The 12,721-nt window shown below is 37.5% G+C and overlaps 1 protein-coding gene across 1 annotated transcript; it reads right to left on the reverse strand.

Moving 5' to 3' along the window:
• Window positions 1-226: 226 nt before the first annotated feature.
• spata6l (spermatogenesis associated 6-like) lies at window positions 227-11,143 on the reverse strand. Its single transcript, XM_051943866.1, has 11 exons — window positions 11,099-11,143; window positions 10,715-10,756; window positions 9,797-9,921; window positions 9,621-9,713; window positions 7,706-7,966; window positions 6,131-6,230; window positions 5,872-5,918; window positions 3,952-4,073; window positions 3,786-3,879; window positions 1,809-1,887; window positions 227-1,496 (listed from the first exon to the last, which is right to left on the reverse strand). Exons 1-10 carry the CDS (start codon window positions 11,106-11,108, stop codon window positions 1,822-1,824), a joined length of 960 nt encoding a protein of 319 aa, XP_051799826.1. The 5' UTR covers window positions 11,109-11,143; the 3' UTR covers window positions 227-1,496; window positions 1,809-1,821.
• Window positions 11,144-12,721: the final 1,578 nt, after the last annotated feature.

Raw genomic sequence — 12,721 nt, forward strand, 5'->3', positions numbered from 1 at the left:
GTTTTTATGATGTATTTTTGGGGGGCTTGTTAGATAGAAGTAGTACACAAATATAGACTTTTGAAGTTTACTTACCATTATGTCAGTATAGGTTGATCTATCTATCGGGTGGCTGCATCCTACAAAAAAAAGCTGCCACTGAATACCACATATACATAAACAGTAGACTGTACATAAAGATGAACCCCAGAAGAGAAGCAAAAACACCTCTACTGCCTCTACACTCCATCCATGTCAACTGAAAATCACATTTTACTTCAAATACATTTTCCCAGAAATAGTTTGCATCAAATTAAAGGTCCCACACTGTGCCTGTTTTAGCTAGCCGACACATCACAGAGGGTCGCTACAATATGTTGATCTGTTTTTACAACTTGACCAATGTTCGTCCTGTTCCTAGCGTTTTATTCTATCTTATTTCACTTCCATGGAGATGGCTTTCCTTTTCTTTGAAGCCTCAGAAGAGCCTGACTTACGTTTGGGAGCCATAATGAAGGACAAAAAGTGAATGTAGCACAGTCCAAGGTGGCGTACAACCAGAGAACGTAAACAAAGCCGTCTTATGCCGCTTTAAGACGACATATTCGTCTACGTAACCATAATGATGAAACGCTGTAGGTCGAGGATGTCGTAAACTGAGGACCCCCTGTATTCCTTTAATTAGTCTTTTAATATTAATAATGTAGCTTACAAGCAATACCCACAGCTCCTCTATGTGAAAAAAGTGACATGTAGCTAGCTAGCTGGACAAGTACAGTTCCCACAAAACATTTATGTCTTTCTCTGTAAGCTGTTTAAAACCAAAAACATCGAGTCTATCAACATCAGTCCACAACAGTCCAGGAAAGAAAGAGACTACATGAAGTTCAAGGGAAAACCAGATTTGAATTTGTCCCGTTCAGGACCTTGATACCACGCCTCCAGACTCTGGTTTCAAACATCACCAGCTTGAGACAGTCACACCTATTTTCATAATATTTTGGCTTCATTTTAGTGAGGTGGTAGGATCTGGTGGCATGTCGCCCATCTTCACATACAGTCGATGGAATACCAAAATAGAATTCTGTTTCAACAGCCATTCTGCAGTAGATCTTAATGTTCCTGCTAAAGCCGATATTTAATGCCTCACAGTCACAGAGAGCAGCTCTTTCTCTGATATACGGCGGTAGTTCACAAAGAGCCGCATCGCCATAGACACAATTTGCTTTTAATGGCCTTCGGGTGATTTACCTGAGGACTCCACAATGTCAGCTTGATAGATTAACAGGATTATGACGTCAAACCCACATTACTGCCTCCAGGCTACCTCGAAACCGAGATATAACAGAGGTTTGGGTCTAATAGGTTTATTTGAATATGAAGCACCCTTTTCCCAGTCATTAATACAGGATGTGTGGGAATCAATCAGACCACTGCAATGGAAATACCTCTCTTTCTCGAACACACACACCAGTACAGACCAAAGACTTCATTGGCAAGGCAACGGTCCTTTTACCCTAGAAGAAAGGTAAAATGCAAATTATGATATGACAATGCATTTTTCCACTGCTCTGCTCACTTCTCAAAGTTTTCCTAACTTGCCATCATAAGACTTTACATAAATTGTGTCCAAATTATTGTGGCAGATGTGTCCTGTCCTTTGAAAATGCACCATCTTGTATTCGTAACGATTCCATAGTCCCAAAAATTGCATAACTACATGAACTTTACAGAAAAAAACCAGGGAAGTTACATTTACATGACATGCGTCTTACCACTAGACCACCATTATCTCTTGAGTTTCTGTCAAAGAAGACATTGAAACTTACTTAGACGTGGTCATCATGGTGGACCTGGAGAGATGGATCTCCTCGCTAAAACTTCATCCACCTCAGAAACCGAGGCCCCCTGATACACAAAAAATATGTGAGACAACCACTTTGTCGTTGACAAAGAATCGACTTTTGCTCACAGATCTTTGAGGCTGTAGACCTAACAGCAACAACCATGACTTGAAACTGAAGCCAATGCAGAAGTACATTAACTGCAATACCACTAATGACCAATAGGTGCTTGCTCAAAAATACCTCGAGCGCCAACAAAAAGCATCAAATTTCTCTTGTGAAACACTAAGTCAGAACTTCATTTCCACCAGTCTTCATGAAGTTGTAGGTTGAATTAGTTTCTTCTGTTCATTGTGCTGGTGACCATTTTGAAAACAACTCCAACATTAGGTGGATATCAGGCCTCAAAGAGAGAAATGCTTGGTGTTATTGATCTATTTTTTATTTAATTGTGAAGTTTAAAAAAATAAAAATTGGTCAAATCATACAACATTGGCATCATGTAACATACATACATGATTTGTTGCACAGTAATGAACTAGATAAAGTAGATATTAGGGTGCTCAGTAAGCATTTCAAGACATAGTGGTAAAAAAAAGGGATTTGTTTGCTGTTGTATCTGCTGTTCTTTACATAGACTGAGCTACAACGCTAATGTGGATCTAACACCGCTTTAAAACAAGGTTGATGCTAGAGGTACGACCCGTACCCGTAGCATCTGTACTAGAGGTACGGACCGTTAAGGTCACTGAAGAGCTGGCGGCGGTTATTGCTGCACATTACAGGCAGTTTATATGAATGACTTTGACGGCGAACATTGTATAATTTAACTAAAAATACACCGTCTCCTCTCACACTTTAGACAATGTAGGTTTTACGCTTTTAGACGCCGTGTATAAATTATTTGAAGTCCAGTTCCTATTAATTAGTTTACCACGTTCAGTGGTGGAAGCGGCTGACGAACTCCATTGCAAATGTTCCCATTTAATTTCGAACGCTAATTTACAAGATAAAGTTAAGGATGTCGAATATGAAACAAACACTCGTGAATGGTGAGGAGCAGCTCTTTAATTCGGCATGAATTAAAAAAAAACACAAACTCGATTTACTGTGATATTGTGAGATTTGTTTGTGGTTACGTAACTTAGCCATTCAACAGAGTCCGCTAACATTAAAGTGACTGTGAAAGGGTCTGTGTTGACAGACGCAGAAAATACGTCAGGGTTTTGTTTAGGTTGTTAATATGTAATAGTCTGTCGCTACTTTTGAAGGTAAAAAAATACTTGCAGTTTGCTGACTGTTAGTTCCGCCACGTGAATAAAAAGTTTTATTATTTTTAATAGTAGTGCTGATTTCAACCCCCAAATCGCTGTCCGTGAAAAAGTCAGATAATGATGTTGGACTTTTCCACAGACAGCGATGACCCCAGCACACTGATTGTAAAATATTTCTTGTAACTTTATTGGAACTTGATATGGAATGAATGGACTTTAATACACTGTTAATACACAAAGATGACTGACATGACAGGCTCCGCACGCAGATTCACCTCGAATCACGGAAGCGCCTTCATCAGCGTAGCCGGCTCATTAATATTTATGTACGTCGGATTACCAGCCAATCACGAAGCGCGTTCATCAGCCGGCTCATTAATATTTATGTTCGGCTCATTAATATTTATGAGAAGGGAAAGTGCCGTATCCGTAGGCCACAGGCTACGAGTACGGGTCCGTATCTGTAGACACTACCTTAAAACAAAGTGGTACAAAGGATACCAGAACATGGGATTTCAACATTTAAACGTCTTGGAAAAACGAGGTCCAGCTGAAGTGGTCATTCAAACACTTTTCAATGACAATATAATAAATCTGGCAATATCTGCAAGATCCAAACCAGAAGACAACAGAACTGGCACCAATTCTAACATCAGACTGTGGCATCTAATAATAATGTAAAACTTACATAGACAAGTCGGTGTACGGCTTTTGGTGTTGTAAGGAGTCCTCGGACACGCTCATGGACCTCTTCCCATTCTCTGTGAGAACTGGACTCAGACCTAAACAATTACATTAACAATTAGGCAGTTGGGTGACCCTTTTTCAGCGGGCAAACTAGTCTAAAAACAGACCTGCTGTGTCTGGACGTTTCTCTGTAAGACCGTCGTAACACTGAGGGGTCGGAGGAACGATGGCAGTCAGAGGGGTCGAGTGTTTCTGAGGAGCTGGAGTCGTCTTCAGACGTTCCTCCAACCTGCCCATGGGAGCAGAACAAGTCAACAGTTTTACCTTCATGAGTCTGGTACTGAAGTTCTTACACACGTGGACAAAATTGTTGGTACCCCTCAGTTAAAGAAGGAAAAACCCACAATTCTCACTGAAATCACTTGAAACTCACAAAAGTAACAATAAATAAAAATTTATTGAAAATTAAATAATCAAAATCAGCCATCACTTTTGAATTGTTGATTAACATAATTATTTAAAAAAACAAACTAATGAAATAGGGCTGGACAAAAATGATGGTACCCATAACTTAATATTTTGTTGCACAACCTTTTGAGGCAATCACTGCAATTAAACGATTTCTGTATTTGTCAATGAGCGTTCTGCAGCTGTCAACAGGTATTTTGGCCCACTCCTCATGAGCAAACAGCTCCAGTTGTCTCAGGTTTGATGGGTGTCTTCTCCAAATGGCATGTTTCAGCTCCTTCCACATATGTTCAATGGGATTCAGATCTGGGCTCATAGAAGGCCACTTTAGAATAGTCCAACGCTTTTCTCTCAGCCATTCTTGGGTGTTTTTGGCTGTGTGTTTTGGATCGTTGTCCTGTTGGAAGACCCATGACCTGCGACTGAGACCAAGCTTTCTGACACGAGGCAGCACATTTCTCTCCAGAATGCCTTGATAGTCTTCAGATTTCATCGTACCTTGCACACTTTCAAGACACCCTGTGCCAGATGCAGCAAAGCAGCCCCAAAACATTACTGAGCCTCCTCCATGTTTCACCGTAGGGACAGTGTTCTTTTCTTCGTATGCTTGGTTTTTGAGTCTATGAACATAGAGTTGATGTGCCTTACCAAAAAGCTCCAGTTTGGTCTCATCTGTCCAAAGGACATTCTCCCAGAAGCTTTGTGGCTTGTCAACATGCATTTTTGCAAATTCCAGTCTGGCTTTTTTATGAGTTTTTTTCAGCAGTGGTGTCCTCCTTGGTCGTCTCCCATGAAGTCCACTTTGGCTCAAACAACGACGAATGGTGCGATCTGACACTGATGTACCTTGGCCTTGGAGTTCACCTTTAATTTCTTTGGAGGTTGCTCTGGGCTCTTTGGATACAATTCCAACGATCCGTCTCTTCAATTTGTCATCAATTTTCCTCTTGCGGCCACGTCCAGGGAGGTTGGCTACTGTCCCGTGGGTCTTGAACTTCTGAATAATATGAGCCACTGTTGTCACAGGAACTTCAAGCTGTTTAGAGATGGTCTTATAGCCTTTACCTTTAAGATGTTTGTCTATCATTTTTTTTCGGATGTCCTGGGACAATTCTCTCCTTCGCTTTCTGTTGTCCATGTTCAGTGTGGTACACACCTTTTCACCAAACAGCAGGGTGACTACTTGTCTCCCTTTAAATAGGCAGACTGACTGATTATGAGTTTGGAAACACCTGTGATGTCAATTAAATGACACACCTGAGTTAATCATGTCACTCTGGTCAAATAGTTTTCAATCTTTTATAGAGGTACCATCATTTTTGTCCAGGCCTGTTTCATTAGTTTGTTTTTTTAAATAATTATGTTAATCAACAATTCAAAAGTAATGGCTGTTTTTGATTATTTAATTTTCAATAAATTTTTATTTATTGTTACTTTTGTGAGTTTCAAGTGATTTCAGTGAGAATTGTGGGTTTTTCCTTCTTTAACTGAGGGGTACCAACAATTTTGTCCACGTGTGTATCTCATGGACAAGAAAAAAGCAAAATCACATTCGGTGAAGCCTGTGTTTTTCTGTGCAACAAGTGGAAGAGAAGTAGACAGAAATAGACAGTTCCTACCACGCCATTGGACACGGATTTTCTTTGGGCAGTTGGAGAAAATCTCACTAAAACAGTAAAATGAGGGAAAAGAGAAAATATTTGCATTTATTTAACAACAGAAACCTTACTATCAGTCAGTTTGCAACAACAAACTGCTGATTATGAACTGGCTCACATCAACAGAGCAACATGATAACAGCTCATAACTTTTAAGGTCATTTCCTTGATTGTAAACTGTGAATAGCAGGAGGAAAACAGCTCTTTATTGGACTTCTACCTGTGGAGGAAGACCTGGTCAAAGGTGAGGAGGAGCTGGTAAACACTGCAGAGCGCTGAGGTGAGGCAGAGCGACTGGCTCCAGGCCACGAAGGCAGCATCTACACCGGAGAATGAGGACACGGTGTACAAAGTGGTACAGGACGTATTCATTACTACTGTGTTCAGGAATGTAGCTGAACAATCTGCTCCATTTCATTGTGATACGCAAAGATTAGGCCATTCGTCTGAGTCCAGAAAATGTAACTGCTTCTTAGAACTGGCTGTAGAAGAATCACCGCTTCATTACATCAGCTGGTGATTAAAAGTAGCACAAAATGCATGCTGCTTTCATTTCACTAAAAGATAAAACCCCTTTTTTTTCCCCCACATCATCTTCAACAAGTATGCTGACAGGAAAATTAGCAACTGTGTCTTTAAGGCTATGGAATCACATGAGTGCCATAATAAAGGATAAATCTGTTAAAAAAATAAGGAAATAAATGTGTAAATACAGATAGGAATAAATAAAATAATCCAGTTTTTAAAAAAAATATGTTAAAAATAGGGAAATAAATATGCAGATATAAAGAGGAGTCATTTTAAAAAATTAATTGAAAATATGGAAATATAAAGATAAATTTTGTCTTTGCTTTTCCCTTTTCCCTTTATTTTTTCCATTTCTTTGTTTTTTCAATTTATTCCTCTTTATATTTACACATTTATTTCCTTATTCTTTTAAACAGATAATTTTTTTATTCCTCTTGATATTTACACATTTATTTCCTTGTTTTTTAACAGTTTTATTTATATATTCTTCTTTATATTTACACATTTATTTCCTTATTCTTTTAAAAAGATTTATTTTTTATTCCTCTTGATATTTACACATTTATTTCCTTGTTTTTTAACAGATTTATTTATTTATTCCTCTTGATATTTACACATTTATTTCCTTATTTTTTTAATAGATTTATTTTTGTATTTATTATTTTATTAATTCCTGTTTCTATTTACACATGTATTTCCTTATTATTTTTTTTTAATGATTTATCTTTTATCATGGCACTCCTGTGATTCCATATAAGGCCAGACTTCTGAATGGAAAAAATATCACAACTTTCTTCTGACATTTGAAAAGTTGAATTAATTAAAAAAAAAAAAACACTTGTTGCTTCATTTAGAGTGACCTTACTTGGTATTTTATGAGCAGGTACTAATGATATCTAATGTTGATGTACCTCACCTTCCATTATTGGTCATTTTTTTACATTGTCATTTGTCTTTTCCTGCTTCTTAATACATGTCGTTCTTTATAGTTGGATTTATCATCTAAATATATTTAGTTTTGCTGCAAATGTAAAAGGCTCCAGCACCCCCCGCGACCCTAGCGAGGATAAAGCGGTGTATAGAGGATGGATGGATGGATGCAAATGTAAGATGACGATAAAGGAAATGTGTTTTAATTCTGTTCTATGAAGTGAGAGTTTGGAGCGGTGTTTAAATTAGACTAGCAGCTCTTCTCTGCCATCTGCTGGTTGAAAATCATACTTAATTCATGGATAATCTCTAAAAGTAAAGTGTTGTATGTGCTTACAGGCTGATTGTTGCTGCTTTTGTTCCAGCTGGTCGTGCTTGAAGGCGTTGATTCCAGGCTGAGCCGAGCGAGACGCTGGATGTTTCCGGTCCTCAGAGGAGAAAGGGACTGGGATCTGTGTGACGACGGCCTGACGATGCTTCGTCTTTCTCCTTCCACTCTGCCACCTCGATTCCTTCCAAGGTTTTGAATTTGTTTTTGATGAGGAGAGGTGGTCCTGGGTCTGCTGGAGCGCCTCCTGTTCTTCTTTAACACTTTCCTCTTGAAATAAAAACAGGAAATATGACACGGGCAGCAGCTACGTAGAAGTGTTACTGCTTTCTAAGAACTGTAGGTCAGAAATTTAAGAGGCTTTTCACAGCTTTTTGTCTTCTTTCAGCTTCACTATTCCTGCATTCCTGTCTTCAGTTAGGTCAGAATTCAGCTGCCAGGAGTTAAATTTCATCAATAACTGAACATCACAACGACAGGCCCTAGAATACAAAATAAATCTACTAGACTTACACCCTTTAAGCCTGATTGCTATCTAAGACGTGAAACAAATGTACAATGTGACGTGAAAAAGACAGGACAATAGAAATATCTAAATGTTGCACTCCACAATAAATGTGCTGTAATCTGCTGCAACTTATGTCAAAGATCGCACCGTTGTCATCACTCTGCAAAAACTCAAAATCTTACCAAGTCCGTTTGTCTTATTTTTAGTCCAAATGTCTCATCCCACTTGATTTAAGATAAATTCACTTGACAAGAGACATTTCAGCAGATGGAGGGACTTGCTTTAGGACAATGCATCTTAAATATTTTGCTAAATCAAACAATCTTGAAACGATCTTGTTTTAACCCTCGTGTCGTCCTGCGGGTCAAACTGACCCGTTTTACAGTTTGAAAATGTGTGGAAAAAAAATATTTTCACAGTGAAAATTTCTACATTTTCAAAATTTTTGAGAGATTTTTGAACATTTTTCGGTGGAAAGAAAAAGAAATGTTAAAGAAATGTTTCTTTAAGAACATTCAGGAAAAAATCCGAATGTTGATTTTTTTTCCCGAATGTTCTTAAAGAAAATATTAGAAGTTTTACTTATGTATATGGAATCAATTTAGATATTTTTTAGGATTTTTTTGGAAGATTTTTATTCCTTTTTTTGCAAATATTTACAATTTTTATATATTTTTAAATTTTTATTTCTAGCCAAATTTGAGGATTTAAAAAAAATAAATCAAACTTTTAAGGGAAACTTCAAAAGAATTTTCTTCCTGAAGATTTTGCAAATTTTTATAAATTTGGGGAATTTTTTTGCTGAATTTTTAGATTTTTTTCAGACAAGGAAACAATATTTTTTGGTGCCATAAATGAAGACAGCAGGAGGGTTAAGACACCTAAGCTTGATAATCCTGGTAAAATAGGTTAAAATAAGTTTTCCAGCTAGTTTTAAGATCTCAATATTCTAAATATCACATCTTATTTCAAGAAATCTTACCAAGACATTTTTCTCTTGTTCTATCGGCAGATTTTTTCACTTATTTCAAGGTAAAAGTTCTTTGAAATTAGTTTTTTTTCCCCTTGCTTTGAGAGGGGCATGTTTTCCAGTGCACTCAGTCAAATCTGAACACACAAACATGACACACACAACTCGCTTCTCTGGTTGTCATTATTTCTGATGTGCGTCACTGAAAAAGATCCATAAGTCGACAAAAAAATCTGTCGCTTTTAATGCTTCAACACATGCTAAATTTCCTGTATGTTTTGTGAAGGTATGACGGATCTTAAAATATTCAACACAACTATGAGTAAAGTTTGCTGATATCATGACTTAAACAGATGTATTTTGAGCCCAAGAAACCGATAAATGTTGATGGAAGAGGGCTTGTATCATACATCCATACATTTTAAATCACGTTATATAATCGTTACCAGGGGAACGTTGGGGTAAAAGTTGATCTCTGCGTCAGGTGAGCACTCGGTGATGGTGGTCTTGGTGGAAAACTCCAACCTTGGAGCGATACCCTGGACAACAGATGAAGGCACATTTAGCAGGGCACCGATTAACCAAAACAGAATGAGGTAATGTGTCAAACAGGTGGATCTACTGGAAAATGAGGCGCCCGGGTCATCAGAACCTCTCGGTCCACTCCAGAAAACGAGGGAACCAGCTTGGGTTCTGGGAATAAGAAGGTTCGAGCGTCTTCTTCAAAGCAGGCCAGAGTGTCGCCCACTGGAGACAAAACACATTTTATCACATCATTACAGAATTAACGGAGCATGGAACCACCATTTCTATGAAACTGAATCTTCTCTACGTTTTATTTCAGACACAGCTCTGAAAAATGCCGTAGAATGGTCAGTCTAAGAGCAAAAAACAAGAAGCAAATGAAAGGACTTAAAATGGACAACGATGTCTGTCCAATTAAAAGAAATATTACGTCTGAAGATGATAACTGCTCATATTATTTAAGACATCTCTGAGTTCTGAAAAGTCGGTCCAGATTACTGAAGACATTCTAGCAGCAAATTGCAGGTCCAGTAAGTTTACAAGCCGAAAACTGATTAAAATGAACAATTAAATCAGTTTTCATGAAGAAATCATCTAAATTATGCACCTGGAGGGAATGAATTTGCAGCAGAACTGACAGAAGTGATAGAGTATATTAATATTTTTGTTTCATTTATTGCTATTCTTTTGAGTTATTCTTATTATAGATTTTTTCAGGCACGATTTTTGGCACCAAAGCTCTGAGAAAATCCCAAAATTTCAAATTTAAGAAACAGTGAGTCCCTCTAACCCGCCAACCAATCTATGTAACATATAATGCAAGCATGAAAATATATCAGTTGAAAGATTTTTTCCGATACGACTCATAGTTTTAAAGCTGCGACTGTTTTGGTGAGGGTCTTTCTGCAACCAACCAGTGACCAAGAGCTGACTACTCTTTCAAAATAAAAGCTCAAAGACACTGAAAGGTACTCATCAGGGTTTAGAAATGTTCTCGTCATGATTAAAGTCTCACCTGGAGGAATCAGTTGCACCAGTTCAACTCCGACTGTCTCGTCTAAGAAGAAAAGACAAATTGAAAGAGTTACAAAAAGGCCAAATGCAAAAAGGAGCCATTGATGTTTATAAGCTCTAAATCTAGATATTTTAATCCCATTTTAAATGGAGTTGACCCTGATTATTCATCGTTTAAAAGCACAAAGATGCTTCCAAGCATTTAATCTGCTTTGGTCAAATAGGAAGTGAATATTAAATGATTTTACACATTATAGAGCTGAAGTAGTGCTTCGAAATATGGACATGGAGTAAAATGAACACCAGCACCGGAGTAATTACTGCCAGTTTGCAAAAATAATCTTAACTGTCAGCACATGATTTCAGCTTTCAGTTGGTCACTTACACTCCAGCATCACAGCGATGTCTCCAGGGTCGACTGCATGCCTGAAAATCTGGGGGCAAATAAAGGCAAATTCCAATTCAGCTTTCCTTATTTTTCAGATTTACACTGTGTCAATCAGGGATGGAGGTCTTGTTGGTAAAATGTCAAAGCAAATTTATACTTGCAGTCATTCATTATGACTGGATTTCATGGAGAACAAGCAAATATGCAAAGACGTGCCTTTTCAAAGGTCATCTTCTCGTGGAACAGCAGAGGGAAGACGGCAGGAAGGCTTTCAGACTGGCGGTACTGACCCATGAAGCACATGCTGAGGCAGACGTCATGTTTGGCTGCTAGATGAACTCCAGGACAAGAAACCTGGAAGAAACACGGGAACAGATGTTGGTTCAGTTAACAAGGGTTCTACGTCAAATCAGCACTGAGCTGGTGCCATTTTCTCCCGGTTTACAAGTAGAGCATGAAAAAATGTATTCAGTTACTTTATGTCTATGCTTCCAGTTATCCAGTCATTTATAGATAAGAATGAATGATTATACGTATTATTTATTTTCTATGTATGGATTGAATTTAAAAACATCGGCAAAAGGAAAGTAAACCACAGCGACTGCTTCAGGAAGTTAGAGAAGTCGATGTTAAAGAAGCAAAATTAAGATAGAAAGATGCAAAATGACCTCAAAAAGGAGCAAAATTAAGACAGAAAGATGCAAAATCACCTCAAAAGGATGCAAAATTACGAAAGAAAGATGCAAAATCACCATAAAAAGATGTAAAATTGAGATAGAAAGGTGAAAAGTCACCACAAAAAGCAAAAAGATGCAAAAATCACCACATAAAGATCAAAAATCACCCACAAAAAGATGCAAAATTACAATAGAAAGATGAAAAATGACCACAAACAGATTAAAAATTTTGAAGGAAAGATGCAAAATCACCACAAAATGATACAAAAATAACACAGAGAAGGAAAAATCACCACAAAAAGATGCAACATTACCACAGAAAGATGCAAAATCATCTCGAAAAGATGTAAAAGTACCATAGAGGGATGAAAAATTAAGATGGAAAAATGCAAAATAACCAAAAAAAAGACACTAGTGTACATATGCTGACTGTTAACTTCTGCAGTGCTAATAGTAGTGATGGAATTAGTAGTCAACAATACATAAATCTAAAATATTAAAAGCACTCCTTGTGAAAAAATTTACTGGGTTAAATTATAGATTTACACTACATTATTTTTGCAGCTAGTCCAAGTGGAGGTTTGTGAAGTGTGTAGTGGAGTAAAGATGCACAATATGAAAATACTTCCGGTTTTTTAATCAAAGTTGCCAGATTACTGCTAAAATAAAACACATTACCAAGTAAACTGAGTATACCCAATTACTGGAGTCACACAAGTGAGCGGAGTATAAAAGTTGAAATTTAACTAATTAAACATACATTTAGTGGATGAAATATATGCCGAATTCTAGAACAACACGTAACGCTTCGTGATGCACAAAGAGTCCGATGCTAGCAAAACAGTGTGTTAGCCTGTGAGTAAGAAAAATTTAAAATGACGGTAAATAAACTGGAATTTGGCGCGCCGTTTTCTCCACATTAAACTATTGTAGTTATAACGGA

The sequence above is a fragment of the Acanthochromis polyacanthus genome, chromosome 23 (genome assembly GCF_021347895.1).
Source record: "Acanthochromis polyacanthus isolate Apoly-LR-REF ecotype Palm Island chromosome 23, KAUST_Apoly_ChrSc, whole genome shotgun sequence".
NCBI lineage: Eukaryota > Metazoa > Chordata > Actinopteri > Pomacentridae > Acanthochromis > Acanthochromis polyacanthus.